The 26,941-nt window shown below is 44.9% G+C and overlaps 1 protein-coding gene across 1 annotated transcript in view; it reads left to right on the forward strand.

Annotated features, from left to right (window-relative positions):
* Nucleotides 1–6,047: 6,047 nt before the first annotated feature.
* Nucleotides 6,048–26,941, forward strand: part of SLC34A1 (solute carrier family 34 member 1) — a 120,223-nt gene continuing 99,329 nt past the window's right edge. The window contains exons 1-2 of the mRNA XM_069244486.1: nt 6,048–6,121; nt 8,744–8,863. Coding sequence (XP_069100587.1) covers nt 8,757–8,863 — 107 coding nt within the window. The 5' untranslated portion in view covers nt 6,048–6,121; nt 8,744–8,756. The remainder of the gene's footprint in view (nt 6,122–8,743; nt 8,864–26,941) is intronic.

Consider the following 26,941-nt stretch of genomic DNA (forward strand, 5'->3'; position numbering starts at 1 on the left):
ATGCGGTTTTGTGTAGACTATAGAGGTCTCAACTTGGTAACCAAAACTGATGCTCACCCTATACCCAGGGCAGATGAGCTCATAGATACACTGGCATCTGCCAAGTATCTAAGCACTTTTGACTTGACTGCAGGGTATTGGCAGATCAAATTGTCAGAAGATGCTAAACCTAAGACTGCATTTTCAACCATTGGAGGACATTACCAGTTTACTGTAATGCCTTTTGGTTTGAAAAATGCACCTGCCACTTTTCAGAGGTTGGTGAACACAGTCCTGCAAGGGCTGGAAGCTTTCAGTGCAGCATATTTGGACGATATAGCTGTCTTTAGCTCCAGCTGGGATGATCACCTGGTCCACCTATGGAAAGTTTTGGAGGCCCTGCAAAAGGCAGGCCTCACTATCAAGGCTTCAAAGTGCCAGATAGGGCAGGGTAAGGTGGTTTATCTGGGACACCTTGTTGGTGGGGAACAGATTGCACCACTTCAGGGGAAAATCCAAACAATTATTGATTGGGTTCCCCCTACCACTCAGACTCAGGTGAGAGCCTTCCTAGGCCTCACTGGGTATTACAGGAGGTTCATTAAGAACTATGGCTCCATTGCAGCCCCTCTTAATGACCTCACATCCAAGAAAATGCCTAAAAAGGTATTATGGACAGCAAACTGTCAGAAAGCTTTTGAGGAGCTGAAGCAGGCCATGTGCTCTGCACCTGTCCTGAAAAGCCCTTGTTACTCTAAAAAATTATATGTCCAAACTGATGCATCTGAATTAGGAGTAGGGGCAGTCCTATCACAACTTAATTCTGAGGGCCAGGATCAACCTGTTGCTTTTATTAGTAGGAGGTTGACCCCTAAAGAAAAGCGTTGGTCTGCCATTGAGAGGGAGGCCTTTGCTGTGGTCTGGGCTCTGAAGAAGTTGAGGCCATACCTGTTTGGCACTCACTTCATTGTTCAGACAGACCACAAACCTCTACTTTGGCTAAAACAAATGAAAGGTGAAAATCCTAAATTGTTGAGGTGGTCCATATCCCTACAGGGAATGGACTATACAGTGGAACATAGACCTGGGAGTAGCCACTCCAATGCAGATGGACTCTCCAGATATTTCCACTTAGACAATGAAGACTCATCAGGTCATGGCTAGTCTTATTGTCCTCCGTTTGGGGGGGGGTTGTGTAGGAAAGTACCATCTTGCCTGGCATGTTACCCCCAATTTTCACTGTATATATGTTGTTTTAGTTGTATGTGTCACTGGGACCCTGGTAACCCAGGGCCCCAGTGCTCATAAGTGTGCCTGAATGTGTTACCTGTGTAGTGACTAACTGTCTCACTGAGGCTCTGCTAATCAGAACCTCAGTGGTTATGCTCTCTCATTTCTTTCCAAATTGTCACTGACAGGCTAGTGACCATTTTTACCAATTTACATTGGCTTACTGGAACACCCTTATAATTCCCTAGTATATGGTACTGAGGTACCCAGGGTATTGGGGTTCCAGGAGATCCCTATGGGCTGCAGCATTTCTTTTGCCACCCATAGGGAGCTCTGACAATTCTTACACAGGCCTGCCACTGCAGCCTGCGTGAAATAACGTCCACGTTATTTCACAGCCATTTTACACTGCACTTAAGTAACTTATAAGTCACCTATATGTCTAACCTTTACCTGGTAAAGGTTAGGTGCAAAGTTACTTAGTGTGAGGGCACCCTGGCACTAGCCAAGGTGCCCCCACATTGTTCAGAGCCAATTCCCTGAACTTTGTGAGTGCGGGGACACCATTACACGCGTGCACTACATATAGGTCACTACCTATATGTAGCTTCACAATGGTAACTCCGAATATGGCCATGTAACATGTCTATGATCATGGAATTGCCCCCTCTATGCCATCCTGGCATAGTTGGCACAATCCCATGATCCCAGTGGTCTGTAGCACAGACCCTGGTACTGCCAAACTGCCCTTCCTGGGGTTTCACTGCAGCTGCTGCTGCTGCCAACCCCTCAGACAGGCATCTGCCCTCCTGGGGTCCAGCCAAGCCTGGCCCAGGATGGCAGAACAAAGAACTTCCTCTGAGAGAGGGTGTGACACCCTCTCCCTTTGGAAAATGGTGTGAAGGCAGGGGAGGAGTAGCCTCCCCCAGCCTCTGGAAATGCTTTGTTGGGCACAGATGTGCCCAATTCTGCATAAGCCAGTCTACACCGGTTCAGGGACCCCTTAGCCCCTGCTCTGGCGCGAAACTGGACAAAGGAAAGGGGAGTGACCACTCCTCTGACCTGCACCTCCCCTGGGAGGTGTCCAGAGCTCCTCCAGTGTGCTCCAGACCTCTGCCATCTTGGAAACAGAGGTGCTGCTGGCACACTGGACTGCTCTGAGTGGCCAGTGCCACCAGGTGACGTCAGAGACTCCTTGTGATAGGCTCCTTCAGGTGTTGCTAGCCTATCCTCTCTCCTAGGTAGCCAAACCCTCTTTTCTGGCTATTTAGGGTCTCTGTCTCTGGGGAAACTTTAGATAACGAATGCAAGAGCTCATCCGAGTTCCTCTGCATCTCTCTCTTCACCTTCTGCCAAGGAATCGACTGCTGACCGCGCTGGAAGCCTGCAAACCTGCAACATAGTAGCAAAGACGACTACTGCAACTCTGTAACGCTGATCCTGCCGCCTTCTCGACTGTTTTTCTGCTTGTGCATGCTGTGGGGGTAGTCTGCCTCCTCTCTGCACCAAAAGCTCCGAAGAAATCTCCCGTGGGTCGACGGAATCTTACCCCTGCAACCGCAGGCACCAAAAAGCTGCATTACCGGTCCCTTGGGTCTCCTCTCAGCATGACGAGCGAGGTCCCTCGAATCCAGCGACTCTGTCCAAATAACCCCCACAGTCCAGTGACTCTTCAGTCCAAGTTTGGTGGAGGTAAGTCCTTGCCTCACCTCGCTGGGCTGCATTGCTGGGAACCGCGACTTTTGCAGCTACTCCGGCCCCTGTGCACTTCCGGCGGAAATCCTTTGTGCACAGCCAAGCCTGGGTCCACGGCACTCTAACCTGCATTGCACGACTTTCTAAGTTGGTCTCCGGCGACGTGGGACTCCTTTGTGCAGCTTCGGCGAGCACCGTTTCACGCATCCTTGTAGTGCCTGTTTCTGGCACTTCTCCGGGTGCTACCGGCTTTAGAGAGAGCTCCTTGTCTTGCTCGACGTCCCCTCTCTCTGCTGGTCCAATTTGCGACCTCCTGGTCCCTCCTGGGCCTCAGCAGCGTCCAAAAACGCTAACCACACGATTTGCAGCTAGCAAGGCTTGTTGGCATTCTTTCGGCGGGAAAGCACTTCTGCACGACTTTCCACGGCGAGAGGGATCCGTCCACCAAAGGGGAAGTTTCTAGCCCTTTTCGTTCCTGCAGAAACCTCAGCTTCTTCTGACCAGTAGAAGCTTCTTTGCACCCGCAGCTGGCATTTCCTGGGCATTTGCCCATCTCCGACTTGCTTGTGACTTTTGGACTTGGTCCCCTTGTTCCACAGGTACCCTAGATTGGAAATCCACAGTTGTTGCATTGTTGGGTTGTGTCTTTCCTGCATTATTCCTCTAACACGACTTCTTTGTCCTTAGGGGAACTTTAGTGCACTTTGCACTCACTTTTCAGGGTCTTGGGGAGGGTTATTTTTCTAACTCTCACTATTTTCTAATAGTCCCAGCGACCCTCTACAAGGTCACATAGGTTTGGGGTCCATTCGTGGTTCGCATTCCACTTTTGGAGTATATGGTTTGTGTTGCCCCTATCCCTATGTTTCCCCATTGCATCCTATTGTAACTATACATTGTTTGCACTGTTTTCTAAGACTATACTGCATATTTTTGCTATTGTGTATATATATATCTTGTGTATATTTCCTATCCTCTCACTGAGGGTACACTCTAAGATACTTTGGCATATTGTCATAAAAATAAAGTACCTTTATTTTTAGTATAACTGTGTATTGTGTTTTCTTATGATATTGTGCATATGACACTAAGTGGTACTGTAGTAGCTTCACACGTCTCCTAGTTCAGCCTAAACTGCTCTGCTAAGCTACCATTATCTATCAGCCTAAGCTGCTAGACACCCTATACACTAATAAGGGATAACTGGGCCTGGTGCAAGGTGCAAGTACCCCTTGGTACTCACTACAAGCCAGTCCAGCCTCCTACACCCCTGCCTTCCAGCCCAGCTGGGGAAACTCCTCTGCCGTAATTTCGCCCTGCCTCCGTTGCCCTTTAGGTGAAAGGCTAAAATTACGGACAAATGCCGTCCGTTAAAGCTTTCATCACGGACAACGGACAGCAGGGCGAAATTACGGACAGTCCGTGAAATTTACGGACGGGTGGTCACCCTACCCCGCGTGCCTTTTTACATCACCCTTGCACGTTCTTGTTTCTGATACTTTCTCACAATTCCTTTCTCCCTTTTCTACTTGTCTCTCTTTTGCTCATGGCCAATGTGTGATGATGAAAAATAAGCCTTGGTCCCCAAGAAAGCGCAGATGCCGATCACCTGTACAAATGAGAGACAGTTTATACCTTTTCCTAATAACCCTCTTCCATTTTGTTATCAGTTAATCTCTGAGAATTGCGCAATGCTTCCTCCAAGAAATCTACGGCCCCTTCACCTCCATGGATTACCATTATATGACTCCCGGGCTCTGAAGCCTGACTCTGTTGCCTCTACGAGAGCAGCATCCGAGCAAAATGTTTCCATTGTATTAATCTATACACTGTGCGTGTTTTTTTTTCATGTTGTAAAGCGCCTCGAAGTCTGCCCAGTCTACATTTTCGCTAGACAAAAAAGCTAAATACATAAAAGATATTTTGTAATCTCTAATTCGAATACATTATTTCCACGGAACATAAAGCCTCTTGTGGAACTTTCAATAATTCCAATGTCTCCAACACGTGGTCTTTTGCTCTTTTCCTCCAGTGCCCCCAAAGTTATGCTCTGGGCTTCTCTGAGCAGCCGTATGACTGACTCTGTCCCAGCCTTACCTAGAGTGCAGTGAAATCGGACCAATTCTCCGTGGAGTATTCTGCGTCATTCAATAGTTACCTCTGGTGGCCTGCTGGGAATTTGGAACATGTGTGTGTGTGTGTGTGTCGGAAGGAGGGGAGTTAACTTCCTGTTAGCGCAACTTCCCACAGTATCTACAGCCCATGGGAAGACGAGCGCCATGGAATCTGCCCATAACTATGTCCTGGGTCCCCCTGAGCGCCCTCGTCAAGAACAGCCCAGGAAACTGGGCCAAAGTTCCCCGTAATTAGGAGGATTTGTGATTCTGGGCCAAGGGCTGTGGGAGTTGACCAGACCACACGCCGCTGACGTTCCGTCTACCAGCAGTAAAATATGGATTTAGCACATCCCGACAGAACTACTATCTGCTTTGGTATGGGGCATACATTTGGGTTACTGGGAGTCCCAGAATGCACTTCGATGGAGGAAGTGGGCTTATTTTTCAATGTGTATACCTTAAGCAGTTGTGTGTCAAGCTGGTGACCTGTCAAGAGGGAACACTTGCGTGTCAGGCTTCACCATGTGTTTAGACTGAATAGTTGTGTGCCAGCTCTGACACGCTGAAGTGGGAAGAGTGGGGTGTCGGGTATAGAAGAATGTGTTTGTATCAGGGTTAACCAATGTGCCTGAAGGGAACAGTGGATGTCAGATCTGACATATGAGCCTACAGTGTACTCGGATGTCAGGTGCGACTGATACGTCCAGAGGGAGCACTTGTGTCAGGCCTGACATCTGTATTTGGAGAGAGCAGTAAGTAGGCTGTCAGGCAGGCTGGCGTGTCTGTCATGTTTATTTGGACTTCCGGTGTGGCAGAGAAGCCCACAGTAAGCACTGGTTATGCGCCCTACCCTACCTTTAGGCCAGATTATTTGTCTTTTCTCTACGTTGCTGTATTTTTCCCAAACGACCGAAGGCTAGGGTTAGACATTAACCCTGAGGAATGCCTTCCATCTGCTACCAAGGGGCAGTCTGAAATGGAGGAGTGGATGCGTCTTCGCCACAGACTTCGGCCCTTCCTCCGCATTATAAAGATGCCCCCACGTGCCCTTTCCTTACAGTGTGACTGAAGCACTGAACGCGGCTCTCCAGGCTCTCCAGGTAAGAAGCAGCCCAGCAGAATTTGGACCATAGGGCCCTGTACGGATACTGACGCAGTTGCAGATCACACAGTGTGTCAGAGGCTTGTGATGAAGGCTGGAGAAGGTCACATGGCTTTTGGTGTCTGCCAACTTCACCTTGGGGCTCCATGCAAGTGGTGTAGCTAGAATGCCATGTGTCCTTCTGCAAGCAAGGAAAATGGTCGCCCACCCACTGACTATGTAGTAAATGACAGCTATAATTGGGGTACAGTGGGTCTCCCACACCGGAGGCGCCGGGGCGCTATGACTGGCACTACTGATAGCTAAGCACCAGGCCCAGGACCAGGGTCTACGGGGCCACTGTGTTGTTGAACGAATCAAATCAGTGTCTGGAGTAGGGGGGCATCAGTGTCACCTAGGTCATTAAAGACACTACAGTTGTTTGGGGTGGGGAGGAATATTGCGGTGCTAGAATTTCGAGGATAGAATAACGAGGGACAAGATATCGAAAGGTAAGTGCATATAGAGATATATAGATGTACTATTCCTAACTCCACATCTATGTAGCTTAAAGATATATGTATTGTGTAGGTACATGTATATGTGGAGGTAGGTATAGAAAATCTGAATTTACCAATTACATTTTTTTTCAATATGTTGTTGCTGATATTCTGGGATCGATAGTTAGGGTGCAAACCTGAGGCGGGTTTCTGGGTTTGATCAGATCCATTGGGGTAAATGTAGGGGGAGGCTGCTTTGCATGTTATTTGCTGTGGGTCCACCAGTGTGGTGCTTCGGCGGCTGAGAGCAGTGGGGTCTATGGAATTGTTGCAGTGGATTGTGGTGCCGTGATTATGACTGTCGCCAATCAGTAGTCTACCTCCAGATGGAGTTCAGTGGTGAACCCCCCGTGTCCCTGCACCTTAGAGGTACGTTTGCTGGCCATGAAACGCCTTTCTATACTGAGACCTTCACTTACACACATTTACAAACTACAACACGCCAGACAGACTTCAAGAGTCCCTCGGGCTCACAGCATAGAACCGAGCCGTACAGCTGGCAGCGTTGCACTTTAGCAGCACACCCCCTATCACCACAGCCCCAGAAATCGTTGGATCACTGAGGACAAGTAAGCTCAGATATACCACACCCTCACGCGCACACTCTTGCATCAAAGCCATATCCTTGACTAGCCATGCCTGTCGAGAGAACAGTCTGCTCATGCCGGGAATAAACAGCAGGTCATCCTAGTGGAACAAAATAAATGGCTAAATCACTTGGCACACGCACGACGCCCCCATACACATAGTACACTATGTTAAGACACTTTTCAGATTGTTAAGCGATGCGTTGGGCCAACCAGGCTTGACTACAGAATGTGAAGCAATGCCACGCTATTGGCAGATTGTATGTTACACAAATGCTAGGAAGAAAACAACAGCACAGGACAAATTCACTCCGGTTGATGAAAATCTGAGTATGTTTGGAAAGGGCGCTTCGAGTCTGAGAGTTCTACTCTGCCATACAAATGGCAAAGGTGCTATATAGACAATGCTGGTAACACCACATGCAGTGCTTAGAGCAGGTATTGTTCCTTTGCTGTAATATTCTGCTTTGTTCAAAATAGCAAACTGCTTTCAAAGCAGTGACCGTGACAGGTTGGCTGACTCCTTGCATCATTAATGACCATTGCTTCCAATAGCCCTGTCAAACCCTGGATGTCCTGGATCCAATGTATCTTCTGGGACTCCGGATCCTCTCTGTATCTCGGTTCCTGTAATTCTTGGGTCCTCTGCATATCTTGGATCTTCCTGATCACCTGTAACTTCCTTTATCTCTTAGGTTCCTTGCATCTTTTGGATATCTGGGATCCCTCCATCTCCCGGGTTCCTTGCATCTTTTTACTCTCCTATATCCCATGTAGCTTTTGGGCCTTCAGTATATCTTGGGCTTTCTGGATACCCAAATAACTCTTGGGTCCCCTTCAAACTGCAGTTTTTCTTGACACCCTTCTTCCCTTGGGTTTCTGACATCCCCTCCATCTGATGAGTCTCATAGAGCGCTTTTAACATCCCCTTACACCTTGTGTCCCCAGGATCCACTGCTCTCCATTTTGGGAACCGGCACAACCAGCACTTATTATTGCGCATCAGGAATTTACTGTGAGCAACAGAGGGAAAATACACTCAAACTGGAAAGAAGGGAGGAAAAGAAAGACAGAAAACCCATCACAAAGGCAGAAAGGAGGAACCTGCAAGAGTGAGTTGAAGTTGTAGTGAGTGTGTGGTAGTGGATTAAAGAGACATGAGGTGGATCTAAGACTATCAACTGTGGTATTCAGCATGCCTACATTTAATTGCGCTGGCTGCTGGCTTATATGCAGAGCTTTGGGCCCGCGCTCTTACTTTTACAAATTAAGCACTGCCTGTACTCTCTCCACAGTGGTAGTTATTTTTTGACATCTTGCCATTGCATGGAGAGTTGTATTTGTGTATTGCCTTTGGAAACTTGATTGATTTCCATACCATCCCTATATTGGTTGGTCAGGTTTGAAATAAGATGGTAGTCTAGGAATCTTGCAAACTAATAGTCAAGAATTTGAATGTTGTATTTAGGCTAACCTGATTTATTCCTTCTCTAGGTTGAGAGACTTTATGCACCAGGAAACATACAACACACATCTTTTGACCAACAGTCTACAAGAGGGGACCTGTTTGCAGACTGGACCTGCTTCCTTACCTCCCTGTGAGGAGAAAACTGTGTAGGTGAAATCATTGGGGTTTCTTGTGGGTGGCATTGTGGTTAACCAGTAGAACAACTGTGAGGTGCTTGCTCCTGAAAAGTGGGCCTTGGTCTCAAAGGTAAACTTATGTGTTTGGTGTAAGTTTACTATTTTTTTGCAATTCACAAACAGTGAGTGTGGTTTTAAGTGTAGTATTATAACAACTGTGGAGGGTCCAGAGTCAGGCCGGAGAACTCCGCACAGAAAAAGATAGGATATGCATATGTTTTTATGTGCAGAGTTCTCTGTCCTGACTGTGGAGTCTTCACAGTCGTAAGGATACAACACTTAAAACTACACCCGTAGGGCCCAATTCACAAAGACGAACTTAGACCTCAAGTTCAAGTTTAGACCGGAAGTCTCTAAACTTAGACTTAGGTCTAAACTTAGACTTCAAGACTAAGTTTACCTTTGTGAATCAGGCCCAGTATGTTTTTCCCGAGACAACAAGTAATGGAGCCTCTGCCAAGCTAGCTTCTTAAAATGTTTGTGGCCCCTACCCCCTTAAGGCATTTGGCACTGAGATACCCACAGATACACACAAAATACTGCAATTATATTAAAACTGACAAGAATTATGTACACCTTAGCTAAAGAAAAGTCTTTGCCATTCAATTGCAAACACAAGTCCAGTAAAAGCGACAAAGCTGCTCACCTTAAAGCAATACGTTCTCCACACTTTCCTTCTTCAAAAGAGAATTGTTGATTTCCCAAATTTCTGAAAAGCATGGCTCAGTGGTTCAAGCAAGGAAAACTGCAGGGTGACGATTTCCGTTCTTCCTCTGTTCCTCCTATAATCTGCAAATGTGGATTTACAGATTATTCTATTTTCCCGGAATTTAAAGGGATCCGTGTCCAGTCACAGCTTTCACCGGCCACATGACCATCTGCTTGACCACTACACGACTGCATGTGTGATCACCTGCTTGACCGATTGGGAAACAGGGCAGTTTGCAAATATTTTATATCACAGATTGCATGACAGATTGTATGACAGACTGTGTACCAACTCCATGACAATTGCATGATAAAATGTATGCCAGCCTCCACTATAAATCCATATACATGACAAAGGGCCTGATTTACAGTTTGGAAGACAGGTTACTCAGTCACAAATGTGACAGATATCCCGTCTGCCATATTATGATATCCGTAGGCTATTATAGAATCGTAATACGGTAGAAGGGATATCAGTCACGTTTGTGATGGAGTGACCCAATCCGCCAAACTCTAAATCAGGTCCAAAGTCTTTAATACTGTATCATATGTGGCAGTATGCCTTTCATAAACAAAGCGCATCCCTTTCTTTCCAGATGTGGAAAGTGCTATAGAAATGCTACACCAGCCGGCCCTCATCTTCAATCTGCCTGTCCCTTATTGCAGTGCTTTGAATATCTGATGTCGCTGTCCTCTCATCTTGTCTTTAGTTGTATCTATTCATGAATGTTCATGGTACCCAAGTGTGGGTTCTTCATTGGTCTTTAAGACCCTCAGCCATGGGGATGACAGGATCTAGATCAGGCTCTAAAATAGGCATGACACCAGATATCATACAATGCAGTCAGGGCCTGAACATTTGAAGCAAAGCCAAAGGCCAGGCTTTGTTGATCACTGTAGGAAGATTTACCTTTTTGCCCCTTTTTTGTGTGGTCACCCTCACCTATTGTTACTTTTTATTGCTGTTTTTTGGATTCTGCACACTGGGACACTGCTGCCTAGTGCCCAGTGTATGAGCTCTTACCCTTAAAACATGTCAAGATCGATAAGTCCCTAGAATATGATGCCAACGTGTACTCAGGGCCTTAAGTTAAATGTCAGTAGTGGACTGCAGCACCTCTTGTGCCACCGCTATAGTGGAAATGCAAAGCATGTCTCCAAGCTTGCCCTTGCAGATTGGGTGTACCGTTTTAAAACTGCCAATTTGACCTGGCAAAATAAACCTTTTGCCATACCCATGCCTTCCTTTTCAATACATATAAGCCACCCTTAAGATAGGCCCTAAATGCCTACAGGGCAGGGTTCATGGTAGTTATAAAGTAGGCCATGACTACTTCTAAGTTGTTTTTCATTGTGGCAAGGCTGGCTCTCTCAATAATAAAGCATTGGGTTGTAATACAACACCTTATATTGCATTACTTTAGTTTGAGAGTCTCTAGAAAAATGATTGAAAGACTAATTTAAATAGTAGCTTTTAAACCTAACTTAATGGTCTTGTCTGATTTTATATTACTATTTTGAAAATGATACTTTTAGAAAATTGTAATTTTCCTGCCTGAGCCTTAATGTTCCTTTCTGCCAGTTAAGGTGTTTAGTGTCACTCTGGAGCTGAATGGCTCCTTGAATAGATGTGAAGTGGCCCCCAGAGCTGTGACAAAAGGGGAGGGGTCGACCTTCCCCTGGCACGATGGCCATCTGGGCTGTGCTCAGGAGCTTAATTAACTTCAAAGGATGAATACCCTGTCATGGACAGATATAGATCCCACCTGGGCCTTCAGCACTCTATTGTCCTGCTAGCCAGTCAGAAACCAATGCCAGTGGGAGAGGAGCTGTGCTCAGAACCTGTTTGAGTGACTTCAAGGGAGGGTTTGCTCTTTTCCCTGGCCACACCGCTGGGTGGGCACAGGGAACTCTAAATGGGGAGAGAAATGTTCTGACATATTGACTTTAGGTAGAGAAGTGTACCATTGGATAGTTTACATTCAAGAAGAGCTGTAAAAGTGGGTAGTGTCACCCCTGGGTACTTGTATCCCATTGGTTAGGGGTGTCCAGGAGTTTGCTGGCACTGCGCATAAATGCAGCACCCCAAGTACCTCCTTCAGGAACTAGACCACTGGAAGACAGAAGAAGGATTACACCTGCTGTTATGACCTTTGAGGAGAATCCTAAGGACTGGACCAGCTCCCACTTGTACCCAGGACCAAAAAGTGTACTTCAAGGGTCAGTTGGACGACCTCCTATTAAACTAAAGGGAGACAAAAGCTGCAAGAAGCCCACTTTCCTGAAGAGCTCAACTGACCAGTCCCAACTGGACCTGCCCCGGACTGTGCTGGTGGCTACTGCTGGAGTGAGTCCAGACCCCCTGCGTGATGTCCCTAAGGTGCTGGGGCCCTTAGATAAGTGTCAGAATGTACTCCTCCTGCCCAAACTGTAAAAGCTGAGACTTAGAAACTTTTTGCTAACTTTTTTGCTGAAAAATCGATGGAAGACCAGGACCGCCATCGAGCCGAAGCCATTGACGTAGGATTGCCAGATATAACTGCTGGCTTGTCCAGCTGAAGGAGATCTGACTTCTAATAATGTTTCTAGGTCTGAATAACAAGGGCTTCATTGGAACCAATGCCAAGCAGCATCCCATCTACGTTGAGGTCTTTCTAGACATGGACATCAAATTTCTGCCCGCATGGAGCTTTCCTGCCTTCATTGATGACTGCACCGGGACCAATCTGCCATTGTCAAGCCTCTCTTTGGACCCAGCTTGCCCAGCACGACTCGTCTACGACACATTTTACCAAGAACATTTCTAAATCCGAAGGTAACTCTTTGATTGGGACATACCTGGGCCTTGTATCCAACCCATGCTCCCTCGTGGTTAGCTTTAAACCTTCCCTGTGTCCCCGTCTAAAACAACCAGTTTCCTCACTGTAGGATCTTTGTGCTTTTTGGACCGAAAAAATGTAATCAAACTTTAAACATTCATTTCTCTGCTTTCACCGATTGGATATTTGTAGTTTTGGTGCCATTTTGTTCATTAAAATATTGTCTAGTTTTATAAATTGGAGTGGAATTTGTATTGTGTTTTGCTTTCAATATTGTGTTTTGCTTTCAATTTCTTAACTGTTTTAGTACATCTAAATGCTTTACACATTCTCTTAAGTTAGACATGTCAGCTCCGTGCCATATCTACCAGGGGTTGAGCTCAGGTTTAAATTACTGAACCTAACAAGAATTGTATCATTATTACTTGCGGTAGACCACCATCCACTCCAACTAATAATCCACTTTCTAACACTGGTGTTCAGCGGTAGGATACAAAACTTCTGCTTAGAAGTACCACTCAACTATTAATTTGAAAATTAAAATGTCCTAAATTGAACAGAAAGCAAAAATTGTTTAAATTTTTTTTATGGGCGCCTAGTCTTTGATTGGGCCATTTTCAAATTTTTTGAATTATGTTTGATCCCAATTTTTGCACTTTTTGAAAGTCGAAGGGAACATGTAGGTGGATCTGGCTACCCTTGAAACACTCACAGTGGTGGAATTGAAAGCCCTACGCAGAGACAGGAAACTAAAACTGAGCCTGAATTCCAGGAGAAATTCTTATGTGAAGGCCCTCAGGGCCTGGGAGGAAGTCCAAGAGCTACAGGTCTCCTCAGAGGAGAATGAAAAAGAGGTCGATCAAACCCCTGAAGGGGTAGAGGCAGGAGGTGTCCTTGGTGTTATGCCTCAAAGCAGTTTCTCATGAGCACTTTCCAGAGCTAGAAGTGAAGGTGCCCAGATATTGAGCCCCTCACAACTGGTAGCCAGCCAGATGGGTTTTCAGCAAAAGGAGTCAGAGAGAGAGTCTCAAGCCAAGCTGACTGCCCTAGCCCTAGAGGATAAGTTAGCACTGGAGAAGAAATTGGCCTTAGAAGAGAAGAAGGCCAAATTGCACCTCACATTTAGTGAAGATGGTGGCAGCAATGGTGAGGGGTCTTGGGTGGGGGGGGGGAGGCAACACACGCCTCACTAGCCTAAAAAGGTAGTGCCTAGCTTTGTGCTGGGGTATGACACTGATAAATGGTTTGCCTCTTATGAAAGAGCACTAAGAATGTGGAGGTTGGACAAGAAGAACTGGGGGCATTACTGTGGGAGCTAGTAGCTACACTGAGGAGAGATACACTCCTAACTATAGAGGACGAGGGAAGCTGACTCATACACTCACATGAAGGATGCACTAGTGCAGCAGTTGGGTCTCATCCCTGAGGAGTAAACAAAGAAAGTCTGGGACATACACAAAAATGCTTACAAACTTGGGCAGGTGTTGTGGACTTCTCAATGAAAGCAATGGAGGGCCAAGAGAAGAGAAATACTGTTGCCACTTATGATGTTCTTTACAATTTTATTAAGTAAGAGCACCATGCCTAGTGGACTCCATGCTGACTGACCTCAGAACATTTGGAAGGACATCTGATGTGTGGGTACACACTAGGGTGCCCAAAGGATCCCAGTGGGTGATCCTGAAAAGGGAAGGAAGCAACAGGCATCAAAAAGAAACCTTCTCAGGGCTCCAAATGTCTGAGAACAGGAAAGATTCCCAACCCACGCCTGACAAACAGGAAAGTGGGCCTCCAGGGAGAAAGAGACCTTTTGAAAAGGGTATGTGCTTTGATTGCCAGCAGCATAGGCATGGAATGGGAGACCACAGACCTAAAGCTAACACTGGTGGGCACTCTACAGGGCTGACTAGTATAGCTTTGAGGGAGGATTACCCATGAGAAGCCTTAATAGCCTTTAGTTGGGAAGTGGCCCTGAAGGTAAGCTGGTGATCCCCGAGGGCAGTAGAAATCAATTCCACATGATCAGAGTGAATAGGGTCCCTGTTACTGCTCTGAAGGATACAGGTGCCAGCCAGACCAGGGTGTTAGAAAGTCTTGTTTCCACCAATAAGTACCTGCCAGGAGACTTTTGCAGGGCACTGAATGCCCATGAGCTGGAATCTGTCTGCCGTGTTGCCTGGTTGTCAGTAGAGTAGGGGAGTTAGTTACCCAGAGGAGGGTAATTGTCAGTCCTGACCTGCCCCTAGATTGCATTCCAGGCAGTGAGCTCCCACAGGTGAAAAAGGAGCTAGTTGGGGTGGCCACCCAGGGTGCCCCAAAAACTCAGATTTCTGGGGGGTCTTTAATCAAAGGATACAGTGGCCCTGGAGAAGAGGAAAGGATAGCAGGAGAAGGCATACATAGTGGGAGAACCAGACAACTAGTTGTTACCTGCTCTCATACGAGATGGCCCCAAGACTAGCACTTGTGAGGACACTGCCCACCTATATGTGCTGCCTGCACTGTCCAAGTGACAAGAGACAGGAGGCTTTGGCAAGGAAGACTTGCCAAGACATCAGAGTTTATCACCCAGAAGTCCTTGATTATCAGGCTTCTGTTTATTCTCACTCAGGGTGCAGACCCTGGAGGACAGAAGTGAGAGTGGAAAGCCAGTGTCAGGAACCTGAGGTTGTTGCTCCCCCTCTGAAAACCTAAGAGGCCCAAGTGATCTCAGGAGCAAGTGAGTGGCTCCTTGGCAGCCCGAAGGCTGGAAGTGAGGCATGCCGTAAGGTACCAGATTGGTACTTTGACCTGTTAGTGGATGGCTAGGGGCCTGGTTCCTCATACTGACAGCTGTCAGTGGCCTCTCCTGGTTACTTGCCTGTGGATCAGCACTGGCCCTCCATTGGGTACAGAAGTCTGACATTGAGGCAAAACGGGCCACATGACCTTGTTGGCCTTGGTAGTGCTATTCACCTGCTAGGTTGCCTCTGTGGGTAGGCTAGGGTTATCTCTTTACCAAGTGGGGTCTACAGATGAGATAGGTTCCCCATAGATCTGGATAGTGGCTGGAGCTGAGCTTGACAAAGTAGCAGCACTGTCAAAGGCAGAATTTGAGAGTATGCCTAAAACCGTTGATGTGGTCCAATCTCCCATAGGAAGTTGAGTTGACCTAGGTGGATGTGAGGCTAAACTCACTCTGCCAAGGAGGAGGGATTTTTCACATTCTCTCTATGAAGAATTGCCAAGAGATAGGTTGTTGCTCCTTGCCTTTTAGCTGAGGGGGCTGGATGGAAAAATGCCCCTTTTAGCTTGGTCACCTCCACTTTGTGCCACATTTTATTGTTTGTCTTTACACTCTGCACACAGGGACACTGTTGTCCAGTGCAAAGTTCATGTAATATGAGTCCTAAGAATATGTCAAAATTTACTACACTACTGACTGGCATAAGTAACTTACCCATAAGTCCCTCGCATATGGTACAAAGATATACCTAGCGCCTTTAAGTTAAATGTCACTATTAGACTGCAGCACATATTGTACCATCACTAAATGACAACGCGAAGCATGTCTCCAGGCCTGCCCTTCCCAACTGGGTGTCCAGTTTAGAACTGCCAATTCGACATGGCAAAATAAGCCTTTTGCCAGGCCTAACCTTACTTTTTAATACCTATAAGGCATCCCTAAGTTATGCCCTAAATGCCAATAGGACATGATGCATGCTTTTTAAAAAGAAGGGCATGTATATTTTATGCTTTTATGTCCTAACAGTGAAAATTCTCCAAATTAGTTAGTCCCTTTGGCACGGCTGGCTCTCCTGTTGCAAACACTGGGTTACATTATAACACCTTATAATGCTTAATTTCAGTTTAAGAGTAGATAGAAAAACTATTCAATGGCTCATTTTTATAATAATTTAAATGACAGTTTTAGAAAGTTGCCATTATCCTGCATTAGCTAAATCTGCCTTTCTGCCAGTTTTACAGTGTCTCCCAGGAGCTGAATGGCTCCTCGAATGAATGAGAAGAGGCTCCCAGAGCTGAGACAAAAAGAGGGGTTGACCTTACCCTGACAGGATGGCCATCTGGGCTAGGCCCAGGACCTTAATTAACTTCAAAGGGTGCCCACACTGTCGGGGATAGATGTAGATCACACCTGGGCCTGCCCCCATCTAGTGTCCTGCTAGCCAGCTAGACACCAATCCCAGTGCAAGAGGAGCTGCCAGTAGAACTTGTTTGTGTGAGCACAAGGTAGGATTTACTCATTTCCCTGGCCACACACCTCTGGGCATAGGGAGCTCTAAATAAGGGAAGAAGGGTTCTGCATTGATGGTGTTAGGAAGAGAGGGGCACTGTGGGTTAGTTTACTGCGGAACACACAGGAATTTCTGCAAAAGTGTGAAGAGTCACCCTTGAAACTTTTCCCCCTTTGGCCGAGCTTCACCCTAGGCTGGCACGAGGCAATATTGTGGCACCCCCATAACCCTCTTTAGAACACTGCCGGACTATGGAAGACAGAAGAAGGACTTTACCTGTTGTTGTGACCTGTGAGGCGCACCCTAGGGGCTGGACCTGCTCCCACCTGAACCCAGGACCAAGAAGTATACTCCAAGGATCAGTTGGCTGACATCCTGTTAATCTACAGGGACACAAAAGCTGCAAAAAGTCAACTTTCTTGAAGAGCACAGCTGATCAGTTGCAACTGGACATGCCCCAGACCCTGATAGTACTTCTGCAGTAGTGAACCCTAATGCCTATGTGGTGTGCCTAAGGTCCTGATGCCCTTAGATATTGTGCACTATTCCTGCCCAAAATGCAAAAGCTGGGACTTAGAAACATTTTGCCATTTTTTTTCTCTGAAGAACCAACAGAAGACCAGGACCATGATCGAGCCAAAGCTGTTGATGTCAGACTGCTGATCGGATTCAACTTGCTGTCTTGTCCTGCTGAAGGAGATCTGATTCCCAGAAAGTTTCTAAGGCCTAACGTAGAGGGCTTCACTGGGACCGGGGAGCAGCAACCCATCAGTGTTGAGGTCTTCCTGGAAACAGACGCTGGACTTTGCCTGCTCAGAGCTTTCCTGCCTTTATCAACAATCGCACTGGGACCTTGCTCTTCAGCAATCCATCTTCGTCAAGCCCAGCTTCCCATCCAGTATACAGCTCGCCCCGCCGCTAACTCATTGACGACAACCCTTTCTCTTGAAAAATGTATAAGTCTGAAGGTAAGTCTTTGACCAGGGCTTATCTGGGTGCTCCACCGTGGTCAGCCTCAAGCCTTACACTTGTCCAGCTGTAGTGCGATCAGTTGTCCGCAGATGGCGCTTTGTGCTTTATTTTGGCGCTAAAATCTAATTCAAAATTTTAAAAATTCATAGCTCTTGTTCCCCTTATTGGGATTTTGTAGGTGTGATGTCATTTTCTTCATTAAAATATTTTGTATATTTGTAAGTTGGAGTGAGATTTGTATTGAGTTGCGTTTTTCACTTTTTAACTGTTTTGGTGCTTCTAAATGCTTTACACATTTTCTTAAGTCATATCTGTCTGCTTTGTGCTATAGGTACCAGGTGTTGAGCTCAGGTTTAAATTACTGAAACCTCTACTGCGCCTACCAACCACTACAACTAATGATTTACTTTCTCAAAGTAACAATCATTGAACACTTTTGCGCTTTGGCAAATTAGCTATGGCCAGCAGTGTGGTCAAACCTGTGAAACACACTCAATGGGGGTAACTTCATGGTCGATCCAGTGTCCCCATGTGGTGTCTATTGTCCCAGAATGTTGGCATAATTGGGGAGGGCAAGTATAGTGAAAGTTCCTCCAGTTAACCATCTTGGTCTGGTCATGCGCCTGTGGGCTAACTTTCCAAATTACTATGTCACTAAGGCTTGTTGCACAGAGTTTCTAAAGAATGAACAGTTCACATGGAGATCCAATTCTACTTTTCTTCACGCAGTGGAGTGCCACACGAAAAACAGCAGCTCTGTGTTGACGAATGATAGAAAGCTGTGCAGTGTCAGATTTGCAGAATCATCTACCGATTAAGTCACTGAATGTAGTCATGCAAAAAAAAGTTTGCTTAGCATGACGCACAGCATTTTGTCATGGCACAAAGCCGAATCAGCAGTATGGCATGTAGGATTTTAACCCAACTGGCACTCTCTGGCACAATTTCCTATGTGACAACAGACGCACAAAGCCAAGCAAGCTTAGACATGCAATGAGTATGTATTGTAGAAACGCTTGACCCATGGTTTGCACCTCGTTTTGTGACAGTAGGTTGTGATGCAAAACCAGAGAAGGGGATTGTAGTTGATCTAGATTTGCATCAAAAACCTAAACAGTTTGGGCAAATCCAAGCTAGACATGCAACATTTTGCATGAATTAGCAGAGGGTTATCCCTTCACGACACAAATCAGTTTGGCAATAGGAAAGGGAAAACTTTTGGCTCTAAAATTGTAGTGCTCGGAAGCTGGTCAGCACTGCCATTTGTGCTGTTTTTAGTCTATGCAAACACATAGTTTGCACATAGTTCCCTATATGCACTTACCTATCGATATTTTTCCCCTCAACATTCTGCCCTTTATATTCTTGAACCATGATTTTATGGGGGTCGATATTGGGAAGTACAACCTTTCCAGTCAGTGACAGTTCAAAGAGTTCATACTTATCCTCGTTTTGTGAAGTTGTATGTGTGTGTAATAGGCAGGTGATTTTTAAATTGAATTTTCGCCCAGACTATGTGAGCTTTCTGCTTGTGATGTTCATTATCCAGAATCTTTTTAAATTAAGTTTGTTAGTTTTAGAGGCAGAGTTTCCTAGTTTAATAAAATTCGATTTTTAGTTTTATGAGCAGAGCCTTTAGATTTTATGGGCAGTTTCTGACTTTATGGAAAGCAAACCACTCCAGTGCTGCATACATTATACAAAACAAAAAAAGAGTTCTGGGCGAACTCCATTTTAGGTTGAGCATAGCAGTGCGCAAGCACTGCTTTCTGATGTGTTGTAATCTATTCTGAGGGCTCTAACCACGCCCACCTCACCCCCATCATTTACATTAGTTCATAGGCTTGCCTTTTAAAAATCTCTTGTTGTTGTTAGTAAATGCTTTACGTTTGGCCCGCCTAGGGGCAGTTTTGCTACCACCTTGCGGACTGACCCTGTCACATGGATTATTGCGCGAGTGCCGATATATTTTACTGTGAGAGAACTACTTTTTTTCTCTTGGCTCGCTCCTTTGTGCTCATGACGACCATGGCGCTTAGAAGTTTCATACAGCGCAAACTCGATCGGCTGTATTGGAGTGCTTTCCATGACTACAAGATGCGTCATATTGTTTCTTTTGTCGCACCTTTGCGCTCCGTGGCGGCCATGCCGCTTTGAAGTTTCATAGAGCGCAAACTTGTTCTTAGAGTTATCCTGGTTTGCCACAGATAGATGGCAGTTTCGGTGTTTGCTCGCCCTGCCCTCTGCATTCCATGCCACTTCGAACTGATCCTAGTGCCCAGTAGAAACGAGGGTGCGTTCAAGAGTGTCTGACCGCTAGACAAACCGTCTCCGTGAAACTCCTGCGCTGGTGCAGGGTTGGGAATAAAATGATGCCTCTACAATGCTCCCCTATAAAAATGCTAGAGCAAAAAACACAACGAAGAGTAGAGCAGGGCAAACTAATCTGTGTAGAGTTCATGCAGCTCAGCGTTCATGCAGAGTTACCCAAATGATGAAACTAAAAGATACAGCTCGAGCAGTAAAAAGAGCCCAGGAGGCCCGGACAAACCACAAGCAAGGCCAACAGACAGCATGCTTCAGATGTCCAGGAAAGCCGGTGTGCATGGGAGGTGAGGTTGAGACAGCCAGACTCAGCCACTGTCTATGCAATGAGAGGTTGCTGGTCTGTGCACAGCCTCAGTTGGGTGCATTGAAGCACAGTGAGGCGGGCCGCTTTGGTTATTAGGCTCAGTGGTTTACCCCGTCAGCTGCACTAACTGAAATAGGTTTCTAAAGAGGCCGCCACTTCCTCCTCTTGCTGGCCTTCTCGGCCGCTCTGGCTTAACGTGTGAGCTCATTTGTGGTTCTTTGCAACACACCGGCACCCGGTCAGAACCGATCCCGCGGGCACGCGATGGCTTACATCTTGGCATCAGTGGTTTAAGTGGGATGAAAAAAGAGCGGGTCTTTAATAGGGGTGTGTCTACAGACTCTACTAGGAGTCCAAGGGGTGTAGCATATGCAGTGAAGGGCATGGTTTGTTAGAAGTATAAAATAGACGAGCAACCACAAAGCTTTTGTTGCGAGTGGTTAGAATTGTAAGTGTTTTAATTCTGAACATATGTGACTGTAAATGAAACTTTACTTTAGTCGGTGAAATGGGTACTGGTCTTCAGAGAGTGTCAATCACTTTTGTCCTCCCTTCTCATCACTTTCCCCTGCAATGGTTCACTCTGTTAGACACAGACACAAGTACCCTTTTTCTCCCAGCATATTTTTGAAAACTTTCAGTTACGTATCTCACATCTCGTTTGCTTCCTCTTCAAAGTCTTTTCACTTTCCCTTCTGCATGTACTGCCTTTCATCTCCTCCACTTCACCATCACTCATCTGACACACACAACCAACGCACTAAGGCTCATCTTTATACTTTTTCACCCAAAACTGCGCAAGCGCAGTTTTACATCAAAAAGTATAGCGCTGGCTTACATCATTCCAGACGGCCAGCCGAGTGCCAAATTTATAGAATCCCGCAAGCCGGCGCAAAGGATGGGCTAGCGTCTGGGAAAATGATGTTAGCCGGGTAGGGGTCGCGGTATGGGGGAAGGGGTTTTGCACCAAAGAATGACGCTAGGCAAAATAAAAATGCCTTTCACCAGCCTAGTGTCATTTCCTGACGCAAAACCATCCGTACCACATGACTCATTAGATAACTAGCAAGCTATGTAAAAAAACAACATCCAATAATACATTGCCCCTAAAAACTGAACGCTATCCACATAAATCGATTTCAAGCTGCCAACAAATTAACATGATTTGTCCATAGAACCAACACATTCTTTGTACTTAACCAACTGACTGCACAAGAAGCCAGCACAGAACCAACTAAGAAAGCAATACATTTACCAACGACGCCATAAAACCCTTCCAACCTACAGTCTACCCATAAGAATTAAATCACTCACCCTATAAAACACATTCTCACAATAAAATCGACACACTATTCCTACAAACCTAGCACACTGCCCATAAAACCAACACAGAGTTTCTTTAAAACCAGACAATACTTCAAATAAAACGTACATGATCAGCTGACTAGCAAACAAGGACCCATCAACCCAATAAAACACCACAATCTTTCTACGAAACCAACACACTGTTCATAAACCAAAAACACTTCCAAGGAGACCTATAAACTCCCTCTATTAAACCAACAGGTTCTGCACAAACAATGGACAAATTCCATCCACAAAAAGAGCAAATCTCACAGAAAAACAACTCATTCTGCTAATGAAGCCAGCAGATGCTCCCCAGTAAACCAAAATACTCTACCCACACAACTATTTCACACTATAAACAAAAACAACATGAACTGCCAATAAAATTAAATACTAATACCAATAAAATCAACAACCGCAGACTACAGTGCATACATTCAACAAATCCAGCAGTAAAGCCCATCTAGGTCTGAAAAGGCCAGCACAGAAAGATAAAACAAGCATTTGCAATGCAATAGGTCTCACATTTATTTTTGAGTTAGAGCTATTGGCGTTGTAGATGCATAACTGGACTTTTCTTGCCACATAATTTCAGTGGCCCTGCATATAACTAAAGCACTTCTATATACCTTCTTCCTCCATCCGCAGCAAAAAATGAAAATATTGCCTTTTTGTATTTTATATATTATTATTTTGAGGTTGTGCTATATAAAACTTCACGTAGTCAGGTAAAACGCTCCTCCGATTGAGTTCGCGCAGTATGAAACTTCAGCGCTCCTCAGATCGAGTTTGCGCTATATGAACCTTTTTTTTAAAATGTATTATATAAATGAAAAAGAACACCCCTCCAAATGAAGCCTTTGTGCGTAGACACCACAAAGAAACAGTGGCATGCCCAAAACAAGGATGAGGAAGAAACAACATATGGCCACGCAGCGAGGCAAAATAAAAAAATAGTGCCCCACACTAAGGTATCTGGCAGATCGTGCAATAATCCATGTAACAGGGTCAGTCTGCAAGGCGCAACAAAGCAGCATCAAGCCTTAACTGTATTCGTGGCATTAAGGGGATAAGGTTTCAGGATAAAGATCAGTAAATCAAGTACAATATGAGGCGAGCTATACCTAGGTCACTGATGTAAACATGGGCCATGGACATAGAACCTTTCCACATTTCTGCTGAACCCCACCCAAGCTACATTAAGAATACATTGGTAATGACTTACCAAATATCTTCAAAGGGGTCAAATTCATTATGCAAGGCAACGCCTTCCACTCACACAAAAGTACAGGAAAAAAGTACAAATGGCTGTAAAAGAACATTTCTCTCAATGGAAACAGAAACCACAATATACGCAGCTGAAAAGTTGTAATTTAAGAACTGTTTAAAGAATGCAAACATTAACGGAACACCTTTAGGCCCATATTTATACTTTTTTAGCGCCGCATTTGCACTGCTTTTTGACATAAAAGCGGTGCAAACGTACAAAATAACATTGTATTTTGTAAGTTTGCGCCTATTTTGCATCAGAAAATGACGCAAATGCAGCTCTAAAAAAGTATAAACATGGGCCTTAATGTCCACCCCAAAAAAACCAGGAAAGGCAGAACAATAATTAGAGCTGTTCAGTGATGTGAAGCCATTAAAGGACAGAAAAGAGCGCCTTCCTGCGCAACGGACATAAAAAAAGCCAGTTCAGAAATTAGCATGTAAAGTCTGAAAGATACTGCATGAATTAAAAAGCTTTCCAGAAATGCTGTTTTATAATTTAGGAGGAACGATTTTGTCCGGGTCAAATGAGGTGTCAGCAGAAACAGGCTGCCGTGACAACAGCTGCGAGATCCTGGGGGCACCAAGTGGAGAGATAAAAGACACATTTAAATGACTCCTTTTCAGTAACAGTCAAACTGCTACTCATGCAAACTGCTGCAATACCTACATGAAAATGTAAAGCAACGTTACCGCCACACTGCTTAAAGCGGCGACAAAAAAGAAAAAAATAGTGCGCACACACAAACATATATATGGCCAATCGTGCAATAATCCATGTAACAGGGTCAGTCTGCAGCCCGTAACAGAGCAGCCTCAAGGCGGGACAAACATAAAGCATGGGTGTGGTTAAAGCCCACAGAATACATTACAAAATGTCAAGAAGAACAGCGCTTACGCACTGCTATGCTTGACCTAAAAAGTGCATCTCTCACTGATTAGTTTAACTTGCATTTTTTTTACTTAAGGTGTGCGTTATTTTATATGCAGTACCTGAAGATGAAATTTCAACTAAGTAGTTACCAAATATTTTGTTCTTTCTAGCCACACCTTTGATCCCGCCCACACTCTTATTGACCCCATCCCCGTTTGACGCAGGATCACAGATTTCATACCTTTTTTTTTAAAGCACTTTAACTTAACCACTGGCTGTGATTATGAACAAGATTTCAAACAAGGGGCCACAGATGTCTGAGAAACTGTTTGCAATCCCCTTTGGTACAGATGCTGTTAGCGTTACCCAAGGCTGTATGCGCATGTAACTGGTGAATGACGGAAGGTGATGGGTGCTGACTACAGAAACAAGGCATGTAACTAAGATGAAGTCACTGAAATCCCATGCAAAACATTTGTATTGAAGCAAGTACGGAATCATTGTATTGAAACTGAAAATTGCAAGAATCAACATTTTACATTCAATGAAAAGCAATGAATAAAATCTGTGATGACACACAGAAGAAGGAACTCGGAGCCACCATCTGCAGTGGGTTTGAGAATATATTTAAACCATTTAGACTACAGATGACATGAACCCAGTATATTGTGAAGGACGCAGTTCTCAGTGTGAAAAGTGAAGAAAACAATAAATGGTGCACAAAATTGAAAAGTTCAAAAGTTAGGTCCTTTGTTTGCGAACCAGTGGGTATAGGGTTTGTTAGGGTACAAATGTACTAAATTGATTGACTTTCAACAATTAGTTCTATGTTCGATCCCCCATTTCTCATTAATCCACTTGAAATTAGTCTAAACTTTCTACGCTGGCAAATTACTTTACACGCCTGCTTCAGGAATGGAAGCAATTTCGAAAACAGCATCTGAGAAAACCGTATTTGTTGTGTGCTAAAAGAAATGCGTAGAATGGCAATGAATACCCCCAGAAAAGAGATGCAGCGCCTGGAACATGAGAAATATAACTACCCAGGTTGCGGTTGCACGGTGTGATTCTGGTGCGTTTGCTTCACGAAGTCGAGCAAAGCGGTGGCAGCAGACTTCCTCTGTTTTTGTGACGCTCCAGTGGTGCAATGCCCTGCAGCATATTTACAGGGTGGCGTAAAGCCATTTTCTGTGGTTTAACGTTACCTTGTAAATACGGCCCCTTCACATGCAGCAGTGTGCGTGGAAGGGACGTGCAATAGGTGCTGCTGTGGGTGTGCATTTTGGCACCTCCTCAGATTTAACATATTTTGTAAACCTGAGGGAGCACCAAAATCTAAGACCACCTCAGGGGCAGACATAGAAGCCCACATAGAAAGAGCAATCCCTTCCTGCATTAAAACAATCTCCCCCTCAACACAGCCATCCTTGCACCGTGGCGCAAGGATGGCTGCATTGGTGCTCAGCAACAAACTTAGCGCCGGCACAGGGGGAAACACAGGGGTGTGCCATATTCTATTAAATACGGCGCATCCCTGCATTTTGAACATGACGGAGCATGACGCTGCCAAATGTGGTGCAGCGCCGTGTCATTTTCTAGTAAATCTGGGCCTTTGTGTCTTACTGGCCACGTTGCTTCAGACACAAAATCCTTGCATAACATGCTACTTAATGTACCCTTCCTTGGTGCACAATTTGCCTGTCCTTACTTCCAAATGTATTCCTCTGTTGCTGCTTAATTCAAGTGGCTCTGAGTATGAGCCTTCCTCCACAGTAATGGACATAGCATGAGACAACAAGTCGCTATACGGGTGAGATGTACACTGCAGAATTATAATGCTTCATTAAAATCCCTACAGGAATCCGATTCGGGTGCAAACCATAGTTGCACCGAATCAGGATTCCAGGCAAGGGTTTAAGTGGTCCTGGCCTAGCAATAATTGTAATTTGTTGGCCTTTTGTTCATGTCCTGAACTGTGCATAAAAAACAGCGATCAATTTCTCGAGACTTACTGTAAATACCCTTAAATTAATCTATACCAGCAGCGCAGTTCTTGATTACATTTCACTCTTTACTTCATCTTCTTTTCCCTCAGGTTCGCTGTTTTTTGCAGATATTGTGTTTCTATCATTTTCTTTCAAACAACACATGACTCTTCTGTAGTTCAAACCGTGAATGGAGTCACCTCCAGGTGACTGGATAAGTTCAGGTTGTGAGTGGGTGTTTATGCCAGGGCACCAGTGAGAACTCTAGAGCTGGCTGAAGACAGTTGGAGTTTTCCACAGTGTCGGTCACTGGACCACAATGGTAATCAAACTCAATGCACATGCAGCCTTTGGCCTCTCCGCAGAGTGTACATAGCAATGGTGAAATATGTTCCGATTTAGGGAAAGTGTGTGAAGGAGGCCCACAGCTATCGAAGTAAGTACAGCGCCAAAGGAAAAAAAAGACAGTGTTTACAACTTAGGGGCATATTTATACTATTTTTGTGCCAAATTTGCATCATTTTTTTCTAAGCAAGTTCAGCGCAAACTTAACTTCATATTTATATTTTGACACTAGACCTGTCTAGCGTCAAAATATTGGAGTTAAAGTCATTTTTTGGATGCGTGAAACTTTCTTGCGTCAATGTGATGCAGCGTAGGCATTCCCGTCCAAAAAATGACTCAAGCCTCTAGCGCCTTATTTATCCAGTTATCTAAGTACTGTTTTTAGAGTTTCATATGAATCGATTTTGTTTGCAGAGTTTCTAAATTTAGCATGGAAAAATTGTAGATGTTGTCTTTGGTAAGTTCTATGCTGGGTTTCAGAATTTATTCTGCAAGTTTATTTCCTTTGCTGCAGTTGTAGGCTTTTTACATCGAATTTATATCTTCTATCCATAATATGTATGTTATTCTAAGCAAAGTTTCCATGGTTTTATCTGTAGAGGTTTTAGGATTTTAGGTTTTTCTGTGCAGTTCGCAAGCTTAATAAAGCGATTCTTTCAAGTATTTTACACAGTGATTTGAGGGCCTGTCCCTCCAATTTTGCTAATAGAGATTATATTATTTCCTCCTATATTATTTTCTTCTCTTTTCCTTATATTATTTTCTATTATTTTCTATTTGCATTAGTAATGTGTTGCAGGGAGAGTTTCAAGATTTTTTGTGACTTTTGTATGATTTTTGCTTTGCCACCAAGTGTCAATAG

This window comes from Pleurodeles waltl, chromosome 7 (genome assembly GCF_031143425.1).
Source record: "Pleurodeles waltl isolate 20211129_DDA chromosome 7, aPleWal1.hap1.20221129, whole genome shotgun sequence".
NCBI classification, from domain to species: domain Eukaryota; kingdom Metazoa; phylum Chordata; class Amphibia; order Caudata; family Salamandridae; genus Pleurodeles; species Pleurodeles waltl.